The 24,533-nt window shown below is 37.4% G+C and overlaps 1 protein-coding gene and 1 pseudogene across 1 annotated transcript in view; one reads left to right on the top strand and one right to left on the bottom strand.

Moving 5' to 3' along the window:
• Window positions 1–24,533, top strand: part of KLHL32 (kelch like family member 32) — a 176,857-nt gene that overhangs the window by 78,020 nt on the left and 74,304 nt on the right. Inside the window, exon 6 of the mRNA XM_015600301.2 lies at window positions 14,800–14,898. Within this exon, the coding sequence (XP_015455787.1) occupies window positions 14,800–14,898 (99 nt within the window). The remainder of the gene's footprint in view (window positions 1–14,799; window positions 14,899–24,533) is intronic.
• On the bottom strand, window positions 10,425–10,543 carry LOC112474787 (annotated as a pseudogene).

Below are 24,533 nucleotides of genomic sequence, written 5' to 3'. Positions count from 1 at the left end.
AGCATCCCTAGCCACTGCTCAATAAATGTCAGTAGTGTCTCCCGTGCCGAGACAACCAAAAATACCTGCACAAATTTCCAAATTGCTCCCTAGAAAGTTATACTGCTATCATTAAGAACCACTGCTCAGCTATTCTAAATTTTATACCTGGATCAAGGTAGAAAGTCTGAATACAGAATTTCTGGGTTTTAAAGAATCTCTTTATTAACTTTTACTTTTTTATGCAATGCTCTATAAAATACATTTTCGAAAAGGCATTGAAAGTGTAGTCATTCAATGACACTTTTGATGTCTGCAGGAAAATTTCCATTAGATCTCAGAGCTTGGAGAAACTAGGATTTATTTTAGTGTTTTCTTCTTGTATTAGGTTACATTTCCTTTTTAGTTTTGATGCTAGGAAGCTTAGAGCCACATTTGTGGCCCACTTTTAATAGTTATGAAGATTTTTTTTTTGTGACATCGTATTTTTTTGTTTCCTATTTTCTCTTAGCTCAAGTTATTTATGTTCCTAATTTTTAAACGCTCGGATTGATGCCTCAGATCCTTCTCAAAATGAGATACAGTATAAGTAAATCAATAAAGCGAATAGAGAGATTTGGGATCTCTGTCTGAAAGAGAGGAATCCCAGGGAGTACTATAATGTTATTTGTAGGCATGAATAATGGGTGCTATACCCCATTGGTTCTGCCTACAAAAATGAAATGTCTTCGAATCCCTAAGTTGTTCTATAATTAAGCCATTTCATTTGCTTCCTAAATTTTTTCCATCCCTAAAAATAGGGGACATGCAAATTCTGTAAAAAATAAATTACTGTTTTTCATCTTTGAAAATGAAAAAAAAATCACCTAAATGTTTATACAAACATAAATAAGAATAAAAGTGAAAATCAATATTCACCCAAATTCTCACTTACTTACACATTATATGTTATATTTCTGGAGTTTTTTTTCTGGCCTTTGCCCATATGCCAAAGTAATTTTATGTATATTGTGGTTAAAATTTACTTCATTTTCTGGAATTAGATAAAAGTACATTTATCCATAAATTCATAGTAAATAAATAATTCCACCTTATTGTAATCTATTTTTAAAAATTTGGATTGTTTTAAATAAATTCAGAGACCTGGAATTACTTGATCAAGAAGAAGAATGTATTTTTTGTGAATTGCCTTCTGAAAGAGTTTTACAGTAGTTGCTGTTGGACAGTAAATTTTTTAAACTTCTTTCCTTAAAATAGAATTCTTGAGCCCTCTGCTGGAAGCATTTAATATTTGTATGAAGTGCTAGCATATGGGAGTTTTACAATTCTAAATACAAGATTTTTTCACAGAAACCTAATTGATAGCAAAAACATATGGTCTTTGTGGTTAATTTCAAGATAAAAAACATAACTGGCCAAATAGAACTTTTGAGAAGATTTACACTGCAAGTAGGTTCTGTTTGAGCAGAATAATGATGTAAACATTCAAATGAAGGACTAATTCAAATGCATTGGATGTCCTAAGTTAATTTGTGAACATAATATTTCCTTTATATATGTCATAAAAATCATCCATTAATAGTTATTCTCAAGTTGAGACTCATTAATTCATCAAATACTTAATGAGCACCTACTATGTGTTAAGGACTTACTAGAAGTTAGGGATGCATTTGATGAAAAAATGTGCAGTGAATGCTTTCTCAGAGTGAGTCAAACAGTGATTAGAAATGCCAGACCAACACACCATTGCATTTCTTGGAAATGGATTGCCAAAGGCCCAAATTATTTGTGTATGGAGCACAGTGAAGTACCTGAGGATGTTTGATGCTCTAAAAGTTACGCTAGTCCAGATAAGAGAATTAATAATTGTACCTTAGTAATTTATAGAGTACTACCCGAAAAATAATGGGTTAATTTGCATTTTACTTTGGAAGGAGAAAAAAATAGCCATTTAATATGTGGTAATTGAATGAATATAGCTCCTAAAAAACGGATCATAGCTATGTAAATGTCAGGGTAGAAACAGCCTAGCACAGCCCAAAGAATGTAGCCAATGACCTTTGGCGGCACCAAACTTGATTCTAGCCTGTGGCAACTTTGGAAAATATGAGTTGAATCTCACTGTAAGTATCAACTCCACTGATTGTTGCTGGAAAGATTACTGCTTCACTTCAAATCTATGATCCCAAATCTCAGTTGGATACTCATTCTTGCCAGGCAATGCTAATTTGTTTCTGTAGTAAATTGTCTTTCCTCCCCTCATTTCTCTTCTCAAACCCGACCTCCCTTCTGTTACCCTACCTCCAGCAAACATGCCACGAGGGAAACTCACCTGCCCTGAGAAAATAGATGCAGACAGGAAGGTTATCTTTTCACTATCAAACCCAAACCTCACTGTTTCTGTGAACTTATTTTGTGTATTCCCATCCTTTATGGCGGAGGAGATTGAGCTCTGGCTTCTACTCCCTCTTACCCTGTCAGACATCATTCCCATAATCCTTGCTTTTGTCTTTCTTGTCATCAGTTTCTCCTTCTCTACTAGAACATTCCCACCAGCATGTAAACATGCTCTATTGCTTATCCTTCAAAATCCTGTTCTTGTTCTTAAATTCTCCTTCAGCTATCATTTATTTCTCTGCTTCTGTTCACAACGGAACTCATAAAAAGAGTTGCATAAACATACTTGCTTCTATTCATTTTTGATACACTTTTCCACTCATCAAGTCTGGAGACTTCCATCTTTAGCATTTCACAGAAATGTGTTCTTGACAGTCACAGATATTACTAAACCAATTAAACAATGTCATCATGACCTCTCAGCTTCATTTAGCACAGCCAGTCTGCCTCTCCATGGGAAGACTTTTCTTTCTTGGCTTTTGGGACACCACACTCTATGGGCATTTATTCGGTGCCCTTGCTCCTTTCCCCGTCATTCCTTTCCAGGTGTCTTTGCTTTCTCCTTCTCCCTCTATGGGCTCTGAATTCCTCTTGTGTTATGATTCTTCTATTTAGTCTAACTAGCTTCCTTGGGAGTGTCATCTAGACACACGCTATTTGATATAGTCTTATGCTGTTGATTTCCAGTCCCCACCTACACTCCAGGAAAGGGATCTGCAAACTTTTTCCATGAAGTGCCAGATAGTAGATAACTTAGGCTTTGCAGGCCATATAAAGCCCTGTCATAACTACTAAACTCTGCTGTTGTAGCATGGAAGCAGCCAGAGACAAATATGTAAATGAATAAGCATGGCTGTATTCCAGTAAAACTTCATTTATGGATACTGAATTTCATTTTGTTCATATATCACAACATATTACTCATCTTTTGGATTTCTCTCAACTACTAAAATAGTTAAAACCACACTTTGACATTAGCACCTAAAAAAATGAAATACTTAGGAATAAATCTAACAATTTATGAACAAGATCTGTCTGACAAATTATAAAACTCTGATAGAAAAAATCAAGGAAGAACTAAATAAATGGAGAAATATTCCACATTCTTGGATAGAAAGGTTCCATATTGTTAAGATGTCAGTTCTTCCCTGCTTGATCGCTGCAATCCTAATCATAATCCCAGTAAGTTATTTTGTGGATATCAGCAAACCGATTCTAAAGTTTATACGGAGAGGCAAGACCCAGAATAGCCAACACATTATTGAAGAAGAACAAAGTTAAAGGACTGACACTACCTGCCTTCAAGACTTATAAATTCACAGTAATCAAGACAGTGTGGTATTGTTGAAAAAGTACAGTGGATCAATGGGACAGAATAGAGAGCCTAGAAATAGGCCCATATAAGTTTTGTCAGCTGATCTTTGACAAAGTAACAAAAGCAGTATAATGGAGTAAAGATAGTCTTTTCAACAAATGGAACATCTGTTGAGACATCTGTCTAAAATGGAACAGTTGTTCAACTGGAACATGCAAAAAAAATTCGACAGAGACCTTATATCCTCTACAAACAATTAACTCAAAATGATCATAGACCTAAATGTAAAATGCAAAACTATAAAACTCCTAGAAGATAACAGAGGAGAAAACCTTGATGACCTTGGGTATGGTGATGACATTTTAGATACAACACCAGAGGCATGATGCATGAAAGAAATAATTGATAAGATGGACTTTATTAAAATTAAAAACCGCTCTGCAAAATTCAGTGTCAGGAGAATGAAAAATACAAGCCACAGACTGGAGAAAATATCTGCAAAAGACATCTCACAAAAGTAAACATATTATTACCATACAATCCAATAGTCACACTATTTGGTGTTTACCAAAACGAGTTGAAAACTTAATGTCCACAGAAAAACCTGCACATGAATGTTTATAATAGCTTTATTCATAATTGCCATAACTTAGAAGTAACCAGTATGTCCCTCAGATTTGAATGGATAAACTGTGGTTCATCTAGACAACGAAATATTATTCAGCACTAAAAAGAAATGAGCTATCAAGACATGAAAAGACATAGAGTAAACTTATATGCATATTACTAAATGAAGGAAGCCAATCTGAAAAGTCTACATACTTTGGATTTCGACTATATGAAATTCTGGAAAAGGCAAAATTAATGGAGATAGTAAGAAGATCAGTGTTTGCCAGGGCTTAGGGAGAGGAGGGTTGAATAGGCAGAGTACAGGATTTTTAGGGCAGTGAAAATACTCTGTGTGGTACTATAATGGTGGGTACATGACATTTTACATTTATCCATACCCAACATCAAGAGTGAATCCTCATGTAAACTATGAAATTTGAAAAAAATTTGAAAATAATGTGTTAATATAGGTTCCTTGATTATAGCAAATGTACCACTCTGGTGGGGGATATTGATAATAGGGGAGGTTTTGCATCTGTGGGAGCAGGAGGCATGTAAGACTCTACACTTTCTGCCCAATTTGTTGTGAACCTAAAAGTGCTCTAATAATTTAGTTCTATTAATGAAAAACATAATTAAGATTTTAAAAATGCAAGTAAAGCAATGTTCTTAAACTATTCTTAGCTCACAGGCCATACAAAAATATGAGATAGGAAAATTTGTTCTCGGGTTTATAGTTTGCCAACTGGACTCATACTTTTCTGTTTAGTTGATATCTCTAATGTGGATAACTAATAGGCATCACAGCATATCCCCAAATGGAACTCTTGATCTCTCCTGCAAACCTCTTTCTTCCTTTGTTTTACTCTTGTCAGTTGATGGCACTACAGGCTAGCTGCTTGGCCCAAACCTGGACTCTAAGTACCATGAAATGAGGAAACTTGTGGTCATATCCATGGTGCCTAGAAAGGTGCCTGGAACACTGTAGGCACTCAAAAAAAGATGTGCGAATTGAATGGGTGAATTTCTCTGCCTTGCAGGAGTGAGGAGTGGGGAAAGGTGTAAGAAGGAGAGATAATATATGGAATTACCTCATATGTACCTGATATGTAGTAGGCAGTGTGTAAACACTAAAATTAGCAGTCTTATTTGTGAAGTAGATTTATTTGTTCATGGAATTAACAACAATAACAGTAACAGCTACATTCTTTTTTACTCTATAAAATATGCCAGGCATTATTCTAAGAATTTTACCTGGGTTATCTCATTTTATCGTTATCTCATTTTACCCTGTAAAAGTAGGTAGTAGTCATCCATTTTACACAATGATGCTAAAAACAAACATGTCAGTGACTTGGCCACGTTCCTACAGTGGACCCTAGAGCCGTATTTTTACCTCCATTCCTTATAAAGCAAATGCAAGGAATTCCCCAAATAAACATGGAATTGGATATTTTTTTCACATGAAGAATGATTTCACGGCTTCCCTGCATGAAATGAGGCATCCCCAGCCAAGTGCTCCTGCAGTGTACTGGGCCTGCTGCTATCTTAGCATGAATGGCACCACAGTGTAATCATTCCATTTGGCTCTGCTTCTGTCTTTGCTCGAGCACTCAGCAGTAACACAATATTAGCCAGCTATAAATGAACATTGGCATCGACCCTATTCATTCTCCCAGAGAACTTCCATCTTTGGACGTCAGTATTTTAAAGTAATATTTCTTTCTTCTTTAGTTATGCTAGCATTGTAAGAAACTAGCTCTGTGTGGAGAAGCCCAGCTTCATTAATAAAGCTCTGTGGGATGAAACCTCCCATGTTCATTACACTTGAAAGAGCACTGGTTATAAAAGTAAGTCTTAATAATTAATTTGGCTTTTCTTATAACCTGTAATAACATTCATGTTTCATTATATTTAATTGCTGGGACTGCTTCTTTCTCTTAGAGTTAGAAACTATCAGAATTTGTTCTGCTTTCTCAAATAATTATGCCACTTTTTTGGTAATGTAAGTATATATAATTTGTCTTTACATTTTGTTACATAATATATTTTGTTAATTTAAACATAATGAAGAAAACTATGTTGGAAATTACTAGCTGACAGAACTATTAATCTCAGAGCTTTGAAATGCCAAAATCATGTTAATGGAGCAGGAGCCCCCCAAAAGAGGTTTGTTCATATAATATGAATGAACCAAGTTTTTCATATGAAGAATTATTGCAACTTCAATGAAATGAGCCATCCTCAGCCACATGCCCCTGTAGCACCCTATGTTGATTAATATCTTTGCATTAATTATACTACAGCTTAATAATTCCATTTGACTTCTTCTATCTTTACTCAAGCATCTAGCTAGAGTATTTAATACATCATCCTTCCATATGTCCTAAAATAGAAAAGGAAGAACCAATATCAGTGGCAGCATCTATAGCCTGTAAAATTCTCTAAATTGCATTAATGGTAATAAACAAAATTTTTGCAGGACAGCATGTAGTTTCCTGGTAGTGTCCTTATCTCTTCCAAGGGTTTTTGTTTGTTTGTTTGTTTGTTTGGCATCTTAGAGAAGGCTATGCTTCTGCCTGTAACCGTAGAAATTCAAATGAACCAAATGAGGATAAACATGTGAAGGAAAGTAATAGCATCTCAAAGTGATTTCTACACCTTTCTTTTTTTACTAGGATATTTTTATTATTTTACCTTTATGGTTTTTAACTTTCTTTTAAAATATTCTAATAGATGGAAAAATTGATTGCTTTTTTATAAATTGAAAATAAATTAGTGCTTTTAAATGTTTGACGTTGGAATCTTTTAGAAATTTGTACAAGTGTACTTATTATGTTTGGAAGAAAGCCACCTGACAAAATTTGTAACTTAAGGAATCAATAATCAAATCACAAATTCATTATATACAACACCTAACCCAAAGGTTACCTTTATTTGGACGTATTATTACAACGGTTAGCTGAAATGTCTATTGTGTCTTTTTAACTCCTTCAATTAGATAATCCTTGCTGAGAATTAACATGGAGGCTTTTTGATATCTTTTAACATTTCCCCCAGGAACTGTATTTTTCAAACCTGTGAATTTTAATAAATCTAAAGGGCTTTTCTAGGATGTTCTATAGCAATGAACATAAAATAGGGTGGACCCTGCCATCAAGGTTTCATAAGTACAACAAGAGATAAGATACATGCATAATTCATTCAGGACTAAAACAGTTGCATGAAAAAAAAATGTAATAGTTAACGTTTAGTGCAGATTTACCATCCACAGATACTGTGTTAAGAGCCATGGCCTACTCTCTGATTGCCTACACAATATTCATTTCCTCTTTTTTCTTTATACAGAATCCAATTTTATTTCGGGCAATAGTGCATCTGGCCATAAAAACTCAATTTCCTTGGTTCTTTTACAGCCATAGGTAGCCACATGACCTAGACCTGGCTGTGGAAGGTAAATGCAAGTCTGTGTGGCAGTGTTTGTAGAAAATCTATTGTTTTCTGATAAATAATGACAGACTTAGCTGGTAGATGGTTTTTGTTTTATTGTCCTTTCTTTTCTTTCTGCCTTAGATACAGATACAATGTCTGGATGTATGGCAACTGTTTTATTACCATGAAACCACAGGCTAAGGTTAGCTAAGTAGGAAAATAAAAGTTTTCTTGTATGGTTTGTTGGTACTCCAAGCTGCCTAATCCAAGTTTTGTGAGAAAATTAATTCTCAAACTTATTTAAACCATTTTGTTGTCACATGGCCATATTCAATTGTAATACGTATGTATTTTCTCAGTCCTTAAAACAATCTTTTGAGATAGGTATTATTTTCATTGTACAAATAATGACATTGAGGCACATAGAATTTAGTAATTTTCTCAGTCTCATTCTGCCAGCAAGTATAGGAGCCAGGATTTGAAGTCAGGCAGTGTGAGCTAGAGCCTATCTAGGTCATCTAGACATCTGTGGTAGTTTAGAGTCCCAGGAGATTAATTCTAGCTGGAGGTTGGTATGAAGGAAAATCTCACAAACCTTTGTATAGGAAGTGGACTTAGAGTTGAATCTTGAAGAATGGGTAGGATTTTGACATATGGAAATTGAAAAAGTTAGGAGTAGGGCATTCAAGGTGGAGAAAAAAGTGTTACCTGAGTATGGAGAAGTGGGGTACTGGCTTTAGCAAAGGGATCATAATGTTGCAGAATTGGAAATAAGTTTTAGAAAGTAGGTTGGGGCCACATCGTGAGAGTTTTTAAATACGAGAATGAAAAGTGTGAACAACATTCAAAAATTGGGAACTGATTTGTGGACAACTACTGAATTCTAATCAATATTGCTCAAATCAGGCACTTCAACAGAAATATTTATGAACATTCAAATGTTCATCAAATGATAGAGACATTTAGAAAGTAGAATTCATACATTTTATTATCCTTACTTGATTTATTTTTTTCTTTCCTAAAAATAAACATAAGGTGTCAGCTATAGAGGTGCAGTATAGAAGTAATACAGAAAATCTTTTCGCTTTAAAACGTAGGCGCCACCTTGTGGATAAAATCCTTAGTGAATTGGCTTTGACACCAAAACTAAATTGATGACCATTTCTCATAGCTAGATCTTAGGGTTCATATTCTGTCTGTAAGAAGTATCCTGAAGAACTTTATGTAAAATTTTTTATGTGTCTTGAGTATCTGATCATTTAGAAGTTGCTTACACTGTTGTATTCAATTTATTTGATGGTTTATAAGTTCAAAATCGTGATAACTTTCCATTTTGCTATACTATACTAAAAAAACAAATACACATATATATGTATGTGCGTGTGTGTGTGTGTGTGTGTGTGTGTGTGTGTGTGTGTGTGTGTGTGTGTGTGTGTGTGTGTGTGTGTGTGTGTGTGTGTGTGTATGTATCACAAAGAAACAGCGTATAAAGAAGAGGGAAAATGTGCTCATTTGTTCTTATAAATAGTGCTGGGTGCCTCAATTTTGCAGCTGCAAGGGTGCTTGTGTCACTGTGTGCAGAGTTCTATGTTTAGTAAAGGCCTTAGTCGCTGGGCTTCAATATGTTCAGCTACTTCAGGCTATTCTATCCACAAACCCAGGAGTAAGTAATTTAAAAGTTTCCTAAAGCAAGAAAAGAGTAAGATAGCTTTGAAGATACAAAATTTTCTGAAGATGCCAACTTACCTGTTCATAAGACAGAAAAGAAAAAGGTCACACTGAGACTTTTCCATGACTGTTAAAGACAATCCCTACTAGCAGCTAATCCAAGGAGCAATGTAAAAGTAGGAAGGAAAATAAAGAGAAGAAAAAGAATGAGACAGAATTGAGAGGGTGGATGCTTGGTGATGCTTGGAGAGGAGGAGCTGAAGAAGGTAAAGGCAAGGATGCCATGTGGTCTGTGTGCCACATCAGTCCTAGCCCTGCCCTCCCAGACCCCAGCCAGGTGAGGTCTGGGCAGTGATAGAGATGGTCTCCCTCATCATGCCTTGTGCAGAAAGTCACCCGAGACCCCACACTCCTCTGCCATTTGTTTCTGGCCCCATGTCCTGCCTGAGGATATTGCTGGGACCAGGAGCCCTAGTCTCATTCCATTTGGAGGACCTTCATTAGGATCGCACAGTTTTAACTCTTCACTACCAACCCTGCTCGTATTGGTGGCCAGGGGACACATTTGGACTGAGTATTCAAGAGTGCTGTTTTTCAGCAGGGCAATTGGACCACTTTATGACTGAATTCTTAAGCAATAACTCTCACTGGTATCTTTGGGGACTGCCACCTTCTACTGCAGTTGTGGCTTTTACCTCTTACTTTTCACATCACCCAGTGTCACCCTGACCACAACCATTGGCCACTTCTTATCCCCAGTTGATCAAAATGAGTTCAGAGTCTCAATATTTGGGGTGGGGTCAGCTGTGGACCTTTCCTCAGTTTACCTGACCTAGCTTGCCATTAGCTGCAGGAGAAGTTCCATGGTAAGATTATCACCTCCCCAACTGACACTCTCCATCTGCCTCTTTTTCTTTTTCTTTTTCTTTTTTTAAGGCGAGGCAATCCTTGGTTGACCTCACAGATTGCAAGAACCTTGTCAGTTTACAATCCCTTATTTTTTAATTTTTTTTTTAATTTTTTATGCCTACAGCACCTGGTCTTCCTAGATGTTCTCCCATCCAAGTACTAACCAGGCCCGACCCTGCTTAGCTTCCGAGATCAGAGGGGATTGGGCTTGTTCAGGGTAGCATGGCTGTAGATTCCATCCGCCTCTTTCAAGTTCATCCTCTGTATTCTGCTGCCTGGGGGTCAGGTGTGAGTAGGTGGTAGAGAGAGAATATTCCATACAGATGGCTCTGTGAACAAGAGGCACTCATGCCCCACCTAAGATCGCATCAAAACCTCTTTATCTAATCTGAAGAAGCCCAGTTTTGTCTCTACCCAAGCAGGTGAGCATCATTGAGGAAAGAGGCAATGCCCAGCCCAGTTAGATAGCCTTAATGGTTTTCACCTTCCCCCGTGCATTCAGAACCACTTGGCTTTTTGTATCCTGTACTTCTTGATTTCTGTCATTATTCAGACATTTGTCTTGTCCGCTGTTAATGCCTCCATCTGAGCTAAGTTCCTCTAGTTTGATGAGTGATGGGATATGGCAAGCACTAACATTGGCTCTTACTTCACCACTCTCTTCTCTGAACTCTCAGGGAACATCGTCCCTTCCTATAAGTGGTCCTCAAGTAGACTCTCCTTCCCTCTGTCTGTCCTGCTTTGAGCACCAGCCTAAATATTGGTGGGTATATGTCTTTGAAAGGCCCAAATGTAGTGAACATATACTTTGCAGCACTTAAGCAAAGCTGGCTTAGTTGTCCTCCATAAATGGGTGTGTTTGAGATCCCTTCCTTCTACAGAAAGCTTTTCTTCGGCTAGTTCTTCTAAGCAGATGATAGACAAATCCACCGTACTATAAAAAGGTGGATTTGTCTATCATTGAAACTTTGTATTCCTGCTCAAACACAAATTCTCTGGAAAAATATATTAGGACAGCCAGTTACTAGAGATCAACAGAGCCGAATTGAAAAAACTCTAGTGCAAATGGGGCTTGCAAATGCTAGTTTGGTTTCCATAAGGGAGACCCAGCTTTCCTGGTTTTTTTCTTTCTCTCAAACTGTGCCCTTTAAAAGCATTCAGGTATTTTCTGTGCTAAAATATCTTTTAGAGAAACCTATGTTATAAGATGGAGGGTGGGGGGCCCAGGGGGCGGGGCGGGGATTGCAGAACAATAAAACAAGAAACAAAGACAAAAATAATCCTGGTGTGGGTTTTTGTGTGAAGGTTTCTTGAAGTGAACCTGCTGTACATGTTACACACGCCATGGAATTTTCATCTTGTCTCTCTGTGATCTCTGTCTTTGTGTTTGGCATTACTGAGCGTCGGAGGTTATCATGAATGCCAGCTGTGTGAAATAAGCGCAACTGACAGGATTTAAAGGCTAAGACTAACCTTTATAATCCATCTATTCCCCATTCTGTGCTTTAGGCCGTGCCTCTTATGCCGGAATGTACTACATTCTTGCTCCTGTAAAGGGAGTTGTGGTAATTTTCTGAATGTCAGTCAGAGCCTCCCTGCTTGAGGAGTTAGAGGGCTTCAGAGTTCTCCTTCTGACTAGAAGGGAAAGAAGCTGTAAAGAATTTTCAGACTATGATGAGTGTTGGTATTTTTGCCACATGTACTTAACCTTTTCACTCCTTTAAGTAGTTCAGAAATATAATTTATAGTTATTTTTCATCATTCCTCTTATGTTAGATTAATAAAGTTCTGAATTTAAAAATATGTCTAGAGCTGTTATTTATCAATAATTTATTATAAACTTATCAATAAGTGAAATTCATCATTAAGCAAAAGCTATATGTTGGGCACAGTTCTAAGTACTGGGATTACAAAATAGATGAAGTCCTTGCTCTCCTGGATCTTATATTCTGTGAGTAGAGAAACAGAAAGTAATCAAATGGACAAAATATGTACTATACTGAGAGGTGGTAAGTGCTATGAAGAAGAATAAGCAAAGTAAGGCGATAGGGAATGAGGGGTGACGGCCAGTGAGGTACTGTTTACACAGGACCGTTAGAGAAGGCCCCTCAGGTGAGAGGTATCTTAGCAGAAGTCTGAAGGATGTGAAAGGAATGAGCCATGCTGATATTTTGAGGAAGAGTAATCCAGGCAGAGAAAACAGTTGTAAACGCTAGAGTGCTCGGGGTATTCAAATAACCTTTTATGTTACAGTGAAGACTTTGGATTTGTATTTTTTCAATAGCTAAAAAGTCATTGGAGAGTTTTGAATAAAGGAGTGACATAATTTCATTTATTTCTTTAAAGGACCAGTTTGACTGATATTAAAAAGTGTGAGGGGGCAAAGAAGAAAGCAATTTAATCATTCGGAGGCTATTATAGTAACTCTAGGAAGAGAGTGGATTGGACTGGAGTGGTAATGATAGAAATAGTACCAGGTGATGATTGACTCTGGAACTATTTTGAAAATAGAATCAATAGGAGTGGCTGATGGATCAGATGTGAGATACAAGGAACACGAGGAATAAAGAATGACTCTGGGGTTTTAGCTTAAACAACTGAGAGTTGCTATTTGCTGGGATAGGAGCATATTTGGTGGTTGATAGAGAGGATCAAGAGTTTAGTTTTGGGCACTTTCAGTTTGAGCTGCCCATTAGATGTCCAAGAGGTGATATTGCATAGGCAGTGGATATAGTTTTAAAGTCATGGGATTACATGAGATCATCCATAGAGTGAGCAGAGAGAGGAAAGAAGAGATCTGAGAACTGAGTGAACTCTGGGCATCACCAAAGTTTACAGATGGGGAAGGAGATGGAGATGGAGATGGAGACGGAGTGGTTAGTGAAGCGGAAGAAACCAAGAGAGGGAGCATTGTCCCAGAAGCAAGGGAAAAAATCATTCCGTAAGGAGAGCAATCAACTTTACTAACTGCTGCTGGCTTGAATGAGATTATTTATTGAGAAGTGGCCATTGGATTTGGCAATTGGATTTGGAAGTCACTGGTGACCCTAACCAAGAGCATTTTTAGAGAAACAATGTGAACAAAACTTGACAGGGGCGGGTTCAAGAGAAAACAATAGAGCAAATAGTGGCATTTTATATGAACCACTCTCCTGAGGAACGTTGCTACGAAGGGGAGCATGGAGGGGGCTGCGGAGTTGAGGGAGGGGATTATTATTTCCTCAGATAAAATCTATAGTGGCATATTTGTATGCTGATGGGAATTATCATCCAGTAGGAAGAACGGATAACGATGCAGGAATGAGAGGAACACTTGCAGGCAGAAGGGATCGTGATCTAGTGTGCAAGTGTTGAGATAAGCGAAACGTGCGGACACAGATAGGGGTAGGTGGGTTGATAGATTTGGTAGTGAGAGCCTTTGGAAGATCATGAGGTTAGAGTAAGGAGAGAGAGAATTGAGGAGAAAAGTGCATGTGAGAAGCAGAATGGAAACGTGAATTGACCACATCAGCGTTTCTCATGCTTCCCTGTGGGTCAGAACCACCAGGGGGCCTTGTTAAAACACCAATTGCTGGAACTCACCCTGAAAGTTCCCGATTCAATCAGGTGTGGAGAGGCATCCAAGAATTTGCAATTTTACAAGTTACCAGGTGATGCTGATGCCAGCGGTCTAGAGACTCAACTGTGGGAACCACCAGGTTTAAGTGGGAAATGGGTTAAGGTGTCAAAAGCAGCTCTAAAAGCCTCCCTGTGCCTGGCAGTCAGGCATGTGAACTTAGTCAACGTGGTTGCATATTTTTCTTCAGCCCTGTTCAGCAGCTCAAGAACTAGCAACAATAGGTACAAAGTTAGACTTAACCAGAATTTTAAAAACATGAAGAATTGATATCAGTATATTTAGGAAGTTTTACTTCTCTGTGATGTCTTTGTATTCTGAAGATGCTATTTCTACATCTTTCATTTGAAACAGAAAGGATTAAAGAACCTGAGATTGAGAAAGAGAAAAATGAAAGTGTGGTTGATGTTTACTATTGTTGGACTTAGAAATACAATGGAGTAATATCCACCTCTGGTCTCATATTGCAAGGAGAAACATAAGCCCAGTGCTTTTCCTAAAATACTTGTTATCCATACTGTTACAAAATGCTGAAATACACTGTGAAAAACTAAAATTTGGGTTTTAAAATTTTTATGAGATTACATTCATCACAAAGTGAATTCTAAGACTATTGTTCTTTGCAAATGTTCATATCATCCTACAAAAATAAGTTAAGTGCAGAGTCTTACACATAGGAAATGAGAAAGTTGTTAGAGGGGCACAGCTCATTAATCAGAATAGAAAAAAAGAACTGACTTCCATGATAAATAATAGTATTAATCCAGATATAGTATGTTAAGCAGTAGTTTAAACATAGCAGTGTATTTGCCTGTTAAGCAAGTGTTAATTTTTAAGTAACTGATAGTTTTCTTTTTATTAAAAAACAAAACAGATTTTGTTGGAGCCAGGCGTGATCCAGGATGTGTTAGCAGCTGGCAGTCACCTACAGCTATTGGAGCTTCTCAATTTGTGTTCCCACTATCTCATCCAGGTATGTGAGCTTGCATCCTGCTAATATGCCCTTCACATTCCTTCCCCTGCAGTCGTAAGATGTACCCCACCAGCTAGAGCTCAGTGACAGGTAAAATAGAAGCGGGAGAATTGTGGCCTTTGCTGGTAGAATTTCTCCAGGATACAAGCCAAGAGGCTCCTAGGAGTCAGCTGCAGCTTTCATGTCCTATCTCATGTCTCTCATCCTCCCTGCCCACCCCAGGTCCCCACTACCCTTGGGCAGCAGAGTAACTCAACCATGCACAAGGTTCACTGCTGGAGTTGGGAAGATGATGCTTGGTAGGGTCTTGATTTGATGCAGTGTTGTCTGGTGTCCTCGAGGAAATAACCACAAATGTATTAAAGGCTGGATGTCATTTTAAGATTTCAATAAGAGTAGCAAATATATATCACAAAATCATATATAGTTAATTACCACATGAGCTTCCTAGTCTATAAATGCAGAGAAAGTGATGAGTGATCTGTGCATTCTTCCTCTGATTTGCTGGGTGTTCAGGAAAGGCTCTGTGAGGCGAAAGGAGAGAAAATCTACTGTGTTCACCGATGTTTCACATTCAGTCCTTATAACAAGTTGGCACGTTTTCATAGGCAATAAAACAAAACAAAACAAAACAAATTTGAAATATACCCAGATGACATAGCCAGTGAGTGGTAAGCCTTTTTGATTCCAAAGACCATTTTTTTTCTCTTGAATGAAAACCCTTTGGCTCAGTAGGAAGACATGGAGCATCAAAGACAAACAGTATGGCCGTGAAGCTCTTTTATTTCACTGAGAGTTAAGTACTAATTCCCTGCATTGGAAGTCTCCCATTTCCTCCATTTGTATGAATTTTACTTGCATTTATTACAGTGTCATAACAACAGTGCAAAATAGATTTTGAAAATGATAAATCCACACAATTTAATTCTACCATCCTTGCGCACATAAGTAGAAAACCCCTATTTATTTTCCTGCCCATTACTTTATTTCCTTCCTGATTATTTTCTCTAATTCTGAATATGACCTTTATTGTTGACTTCCATTATTCACTAGGTGGTTTCCAAAGCTCTTTCTCGTCTATGTATCATCTTATTTCATCTTCCCAGCAACCTTGGGAAATAGGAACCAGTGCTTCCCAGGGAGATAGTGGGAGGAATGTCAGCCACGTTCATATAAGGAACAATTCAAATACAGTATATGAATGTTTTATCATTATCTCAGCATATTTAAACTAACAGCAAATGTTTAACTACTTTTATCTTATTTTACTTTCTTTTCCCCTCAATATTGTTGGGTGGTATGGGAGAGCTGTTTTTAATCCCTTTCTGCAAGTAGCAAATGGGAATAACATAGAAAGGTTACAAGACTTCAAAGGTGTGTGTTTGACTTGTGAAATTGAAATTACTTTTATTTGACATTTCTACATCAAATATTGCAGCTGAGCTTTCACTATCATCACCTGATTCACTTTTTCCATGGCAGGTAATAATCAATGCTATATGTTGACAAAAGTTATAGCACCACTTATTATGATACATGCTAAAATAGTGTGTGTATGTAGAGGTGTATGTGTGTATACTCATACCTATAATTTTCTATAAATGAGAGTTCCAGATGAACATGGGAAGTTCACGAATATTTTCCTCTACTCCTTCAGATGAATTTTTTGAGGTACCAAGTGACTTGTGCACTGTGGAATTTAATTTTCTTCATCATTTTGTTGAGAGAAAAGTATAGCTTGCATACAGATATATTTTGTGGACACTTCATTTATTATTAGCCTACTTGAGTAGCGGTTGAAATTTGTGCTTTCTTATCACCAATATGTTTTCATTTCAGTCTCTTGTGTAACTTTACCTTTTTATCTGTGATTGATGTAAGATGTCCAACATATGGAAGGAAACTTTGACTATAAGAGAACCAAAGCCAGGTGTTTATCGAAACCTTCATTATGCCAGTCTTTTAAAAATACATATCCTGTCTCTCTTTTAGGATTATAAAATTCCATAGGACTCTGTTCTACATAGCTGGTAATGTTAGTATATTATTAATAAGCATGCATGACCTGTCAGACTTTTGTCTGCTATCTGAGATCCAGTCCCAAATAAAATATGAGCAAATGATTCTTTCCCTTTCTCTCCTCTGCTCTTCTTCCTTGTCCACTGTACTCCTTTTAAAAATTTCATCGGAAGGATGTACCAGTTCATTAAAGACCAATTATTGTCTTTAAAATGAGTCCAGTAAAATGCATGAACTACCTTGCTTTTCAGGGTACATGTTTCCATACATGCCATTCACTATTTTAAATCTTATAAAGGAATCTCTGCAGACCATCCTCAGGAGTGATGGGCTACGGATGTAGTGGTTCCAGTGTGTCCACTGGTGTACTTGGTCCCTCAGATAAACATTACGAACTTTTGAATCCAGTTCGTTTTCCCACGCAATGGTTTTTTGAGCCTTTTTAATTAGCTACTGAACCTCTCCACCTAAATATCACACATGCAATTCAAACTGAACGTGAGGAAACCTGCCCTTTTCTATATGTCGATAGCCCATCGATCCACTAGTTGTCTAGAAATTTGGACATAGCCTTAGACTCCTTCCTCACCGCCATGTCTAATCAGTTACCAAGCTAGGTTGATTCTACCTCCCAAATATCTCTCAGACCTGATCTTTTCTCCATCACTAATGTTATTCCCTTTCTGTAGATTCTTACCATTGTTGGCTGTAGGTTATAATGAGTTCATAATCTCCTCTGCAGGGGGTCACTGGTTTCTAGCCTATATCCATGACAAACCATAGTCCCCAGACCCACTATTATCTTTCCTAGAGAAGGGAACCAGCATTTATGGAGAACCTATTCATACTGAGTGTTTTGTACAAAGATCCCCATTTTCCCTGTGCTAAGTAACCCCTTAAGGCAGATTAAGTGTTGTTTTCTTTTTACAAATGGAAAAACTGGAATTCAGAATTAGGATGTTGATTTTGTTTGGAAATCTCTACTGGCTCCCCTGGTTACCATTTAGGGTCATCATTTTACCTGCAAAGATTCTTAGCCTCATCTTCAAGGCTAGGCCTGTTCTTCCCCAGGCCTAGCACCTTTCCAAGCCTGCTGTGTTCTGGACTCGAAGGCCTTCCTTTCATGTTGGGACTTGCCATCAAGGGAGAAGACTAGGTGGTGGAGATCCTTATTGTCAGTCAGAGCCTTCAGTCATATCCTTCAGATTGTAACAAGGGGCAGGAGTAAGGAGAACATCACACATACACACACACACACACCCTCTCATTCTCTCCTCTGCTGACACACAGTGTGGTAAGATCAGGGGTACTGACCACTGGATTTTGTGTTGTATCCCCTGAAAATGATCCGTTGAGAGAAGAAGGTTTTGCTGAAAATGTGTCTTCTTTTGTAGTTAGCTTTTAAAAAAGTTTGTACATTTGTACCACCTCCCCCAAATTACAAATCGTACCTATATCCTTTTGTTTGATTATCAAGTGTCTTTGTTTGTTCACCAAGTATCAGCCTTTATTATAATATGCAATTTAAATATATTGATAAGAAAGAACTCATCAAGTAGATTTTCTGAATAAGTCCACCAAAATGGTGAATAAACTCCTTTTGGTAAGAATATACTTTTAGTATCTATTCCTAGGCAGCAGGTGGCAGTGTGAATCCACCAGAATTCAATAGTTAATTTAAAGCAAAAATCAGAAAAAATGAAAAGAAAAATTATTTATTTTGCTACATATTAGTCTTCTGACCTAATCAGTAAAAAAGTCATTATTCACACCACACTGGGCAATATGCATTGTAATTTTTAACAAATAATAGGAAACTGTTAATGTGTTCACAGGAAATACAGTTTTGTCTAGGGCTGCTGTGGTCATTTATCACTGCACTTTGTGAAATCACTCATTTGTTCTAATTTGAATGTAAATGACTCTAAGGTTTTACAAATAAGGTGACAGATTCACATAAATGTAATTGCAGGGTTCATCTCCCTCTTTTTATATATCACTCATTAGGTTATGAATTAAATACATCGTATTAAACCAGGGGCATGTCCAATGATGATATTGTAATGGCAAATTACTCTATGCTATTAGAGGTGTATTTTTTATTCATGGACATTAATTTGTCATTAAGCGGCATTAGTTTAGCACTTTTATGGGAAAGACGTGACCTGAAAGAGGAGACGTGCTGCTGCGATGTGAGAGGACAGGGACACAAGTGCTCTAGGTAGAGCATTTTATCACTGTAAGGAAAAAAGAGAGGAGAGTTTGTTCCATTTTTTCCCATTTATTTTGTTTTCTGCTTTTACAAACATGAAAGATCATTTACTCAGATCGAAGGTGTTGTTCTGTTTATAGTCTGCATATTTTGATCACCAAGTAAAACGAAGCCAAAATTCTTACTATTAATCATTCAGAAGCCTAGAACATAAAGAGAGCAGGAGAGGAAGTGCTTCCTGCCCTAAATCTCCCTCCTCTGTGACTGATGCCTATTAGTCATCTCTTGTCTTCATTTAGTTTTACACTCAATGGGCTATTGTGAGAGTCATTTTCTCTCTTTAGTAAAGGTACAAAGGTTTAAGAATATTATTCTCTCATGATGGTATTAGGGAGAATTCTGGGTATTTTATTCTTTTTTTGCATAAATGTTAATTTTACTTTTCTTTTACTAAGAAAATATTTTTCCCTCTTTGAACTTTGAGAAGCACTGGATCCTTGAAATAGCTTCACAGAAGCTGCAAGTATCTGAGGCTACTCTTGCATCACTTTCCTCATTGGTTAAGGGGGTTGGAAAATATCTTACCAAACCCAGTTATATTGCTGGGTTCTTGAAGGCAATGATCATGCCTTATACCTCTGAATCTCTTACTCTCTCCCACGCTTTACATTGCATGTGCTCAGTGTATATATATTGGTCAGCTCATTCTGCCATAGCAAAGTACTACTGCAGACAGGGTGATTTAAACAAAAGACATTTATTTCTCACAGTTCTAGAGGCTAGAAGTCTAAGATTGGGATGCCTACGTGGTCAGTGTCTGGTGGGAGCCCTCTTCCTGGCTTGCAGAAGGCCTCCTTCTTGCTGTGTCCTTACATGGCAGAGAGCGAGCTCTCCGGTGTCTCTTCTTATAAAGACACGAATCCCATCCCGAGGGCCCCACCTTCATGACCTCACCTAAACTTAATTGTCTTCCATTGTGATTACATTGGGGGTTAGAGCTTCAGGATAGGAATTGGTGGGGGATACAGAACAGTCTAGAGCAGTATGTATTGAGAGAATGAATGGTGTGTCCGTTTGGTAATTTGTTCCTGTTTTTTAAATACTGAAATTTCATATTATGGGAGGAAAATATATTATCAGTCTTTCATTAATTTTACCCATCAAATTTATTTTTTGTGTTCAATTTAACAAATACCTATTTACTGTTGTATATGTGACAGGCACTGCTATCTTCTTGGACTACAAAGATGAATAAGATATGTTTCGTGCCCTTGAGCATTTTAAATTTTAAGGCAGAGGGAGAAAAATATGTAGGCAGATAATTTTAGTAAAGCGTAGTAATGATTATGATAAAGGGATATAATGTGATGTAGGATTGCCCAACTCAGTCTGAGTGTGTGTACATTTGGGGAGGTCCAACTCAGGAAAGATTTCTTGAGATTTATACCTGAGCTGATCTTTGAACCTTCTATCAGTCACTGATTCAGAACATATACCATATCCTGAAGGCCATTACTACAGCCCTACAAGATGTTCTCACATACCTGGTGCCGTAACTGAGTAGTGAAAAGGCCATTCCTCCATTCTATTAGGCCATGCTTCAGAGTAATGGAGAAGATGGTAAGACCAGTGAATTTCATGGACAGAAGCCAATTGCCACAAATTAGTTGTTGCAAGATTAGTTTCCTGGTCAGAAGCAATGTTATATGGCATATCTGTTGATGAAAAAGGTATTTTATAATTCCATGGATTGTGATTTTTGGCAAAATCATTGTGGGCAGGAAAAGCAAACCTCTATCCAGAATACCTGTCTATTCCAGAGAGAAGACAATTCTACCTCTCCCATGATGGAGATGTGGTCAGCATGCCATCACAAGACAGCTAGTCTCCCTGAGGTCTGGTACCACGTTGAGGACTCAGTGTTGATTTCTGCTGTTGGTATTTTGGGCACTCAGTGGGTGGCTGTAGCCACAACAGCCTTAGTGAATGGAAGCCCATGTTGCTGAGCCTACATACAAACTCCATTTTTGTTGCCATAGCCACTCTGTTCAAGAGTCCATTCGGTAAGGCCATGGATGCTGGGGAAAGAGGCTGTCAGACATTCATAAGGCTGATCATCTAGTTCTTCAATAATCATTCCCATGTAACAGAAATGTGTTCAAACTCTGTCCATTGGAAAGGTCTATCCACATGTTTCCTTCAAGACTTTCTTGTTAGCAGTTTTCTAATTGTATTTCTTCCAAATGTTTGCCCATCTAGCCAAACCGATAGTCATGATCATGATATCACTTCCTTCTGGGAAAAATGGACAACCAGATACTTTTCTTGAAGTTCTTCCTGCCGAGAGGATTCACCTTAATTATTACCCTTTAGAGCCATCCTGATGGAGCTGTAGTGCTCTAGCTGCCTATTTTGAGGTGGTAGCAGCATACTGTGCACAACCATCTGTATAGGAGGCCATCTGTATAGGAGCTTTTCCATTTTTAAGTCAACTGGTCATAGGGGACTCTTCCTGAAGCCATAGGTGTAGGTTGAGAGAAGATGCAGTGTAGCAGAGTAGGAGGTATAGGAATCTAAGGCACTTGCTTGTGCAACTTACTTGTGTTTTCAGACCCTACTTGGGTCTGATTTAATACTTGTCACTTCAGCTTGATGGCGGAGAGCTGTTATGCAGGCCCAGTTTTATGACTGGGTCAGACAACATCCAATTCATGATGAAGAGGAAGAAAAGGAAAGAGGGAAAATGAGGCAAAGGTAGAATTAAGAGGTCTGTAGTTATTTCTTTAATATGTTTTAATCAGATATTTGAATATTCTGTTGATAAATTAAAACCAACAGGTGCTCTGTAAAGTAGCAATAAACCGTGTTTCTTATCTTTGAATCCTACATATTTAATCTCCAAAAACTTTAAACTTTATCTATTCCTTGCATTCCAATATTCTTTTTACCTTTATTGGGACTACTACAATACAAAAAAAAAAAGATCTGTTTCTGTCCTTAAATCCTATTATGAAGTTCAGTTGGAGAATCTATTTAAAACGCAAATTTGGCTATAACACTTCCCCACATGAAAGACTTTAATGGCTTCGAATGTCTTCATTCAGCAAATATTCACACTGAGTGCCTGCTATGTGCCGGGCAGTGGGATGCAGTGATGAATGAGACAACAGAGCTTGTGGAGCTTATAATTTAGTATAAGGTGAGCTAGATCCCATCCCAGGAAGTAAGTGAACTGATCACAATGCCCAGAGCCATTCCAGACCTATGAAGTAGCTCGTGTAAATTGGGAGGAGAAAATCTCTAGAGTTGTGCTTCCTGATGCCACCTAGTTCAGCATCTATTCAACGGCTTTGATGAGGAATTTAAAAATATTCACACCTCTACAAATGATACAGAGCTTATGCCCTGATTTCGTCTAACCTTGAGTGCGCATTACAATCACCTGGGGAGCTTTAAAGGTGCCCTAACTGAGTAAGTCAAAGTCTTTGGGGAGGGGTCCCTGATACCTGTATCCCAGTAATCCCTTTATATTCTTTATACTTTTCCCCCAATTTATTTAAACTAAAAACAAAACAGCCCCACCCCCCAACCCTCCACTTCTGTGATATATATACATATATATATCTCACAGTTTCTTTATCCATTCATTCATCGATGGGCACTTAGGTTGTTTCTGTATCTTTGCTATTGTAAATAATGCTGCAGTGAACATGGGGATGAAACTATCTTTTCAAGTTAGTGTTTTTGTTTTCCTCAGATAAATACCCAGAAGTGGAATTGCTGGATCATATAGTCATTCTATTTTTAATTCTTTGAGGAACCTCCATTCAGTTTTCCATAGTAGATGCACCAATTTACATTCCTACCAACAGTGCACAATTCATTTTTTTTAAGTTAGAAATATTATCTATGGGGAGTGCATTTGGCACTGAAGATCTTGCATATTTTACAGTATTAAAATAGATTATCATTTTTTTAACTAAGTAATACTACTATGACTTATAGGAGGTTATCTCTTCTAAACAATGTATTATTATAATTTTAATTTTTAAATTAACAGTATCTCCTAAATACATAATATATAGTGAGTGTTCTGAATAGAATAATTTATCCTCAAGATTGAGAAGTTATAACTCATGCTCATTTTTCTCCAACACCGAGGTATTTTTCCTCACATTAGATAAGACAAATGATTGTACAAACATGTATATTTAATATGCTGCTAATCAAATACAGTAACCATGTGCTGTTCCATAGTTCACTAGTTGATACTCTTATATTTGGAGAAAGTTAAAGTACACAGTTTGGAAAATATATTACAAATGGTTTAATCTTTTGGAAATTTTTCTAATCAGTGAAAATGATCAGAAAGATTTGAAATGTATCAGTTCTACTAAATCATAGCCAACTACTAATTATTTGTTCCAATCATGAGTATTTGCTATCTGGCATGGGCAATCCAGAATATCTTATTTGCCAGATATCATGAATATTAATATTTGCCTCTGAAATGTATCATAAAATCTTTTAGTAGCCATTTTAAGATCCCAATTAATTTTTTCATATGCTATTATGTTGGCTTTTATTCCCTAAGCCTACACCAAAAGATGTCAGTAAGTGACAGCCCAGGTGCATGCTGCCGGCCAGGGAAGTCATTTTGGCATTTTAATTTGTTATGTGGATAATCTAGGGTTAACGATGTCTTTCTTGTTTGTGAGTTTTTAAAGAGAAGAAAGATTATCTTGAAGGATTTTTCTAGTACTAATCATTTCTGTCATAAGATAACTATTGTTAGCTTGGCAAAATCCCTCTCAGCATATTTTTCTCAAAAATAAAATGTTTCCAGTGTTTTGTTAATGGTAGAGTTCAGAATCAATAAACAAAAGAAACGAATATCAATCTCACATAATTCCATTATTAGTACTTGGAAATTAAAGGCATTCAAAGAAAAGCTATGTTTCATTTGAGATAATTATCCTCCCACTCCCACCCCTCCACCTGCAAATATTTCTACCCAGAGTTAAATGCCCTCTTCTCTAAGGCAAAACCACCTCTCTGCTCCTTACTCCATCAGGTACTTTCTGTGTTTCCTGTGGTTTCAATGTCTCCTTCTCCACTGGCGCCTTCTTTTCAGTTTATAAATAGATCAATAAAATGGGAGAAACTTTTCTGTTCTCTCATTACCACAACCCTCTCCTTCCCTTCACTACCAAACTGTGATCAGTGTCTGTACTTCCTTACCTTCTATTCATTCTTCAGTCCTATTGAACTCAGTTCTCTGCCTTCATTATGCCTCAAAAGCTGTTCCAACAAAGGTTACCAAAGCCTCCTAAATATCAAACGCAGTGGGCCTTTCATGGCATCTTAATGTGACCACTCTACAGCAATTTGACAGGCAGCTCAC

The sequence above is a fragment of the Pteropus alecto genome, unplaced genomic scaffold, assembly GCF_000325575.1.
Source record: "Pteropus alecto unplaced genomic scaffold, ASM32557v1 scaffold7, whole genome shotgun sequence".
NCBI lineage: Eukaryota > Metazoa > Chordata > Mammalia > Chiroptera > Pteropodidae > Pteropus > Pteropus alecto.
This window is presented reverse-complemented; position numbering and strand designations above follow the sequence as displayed.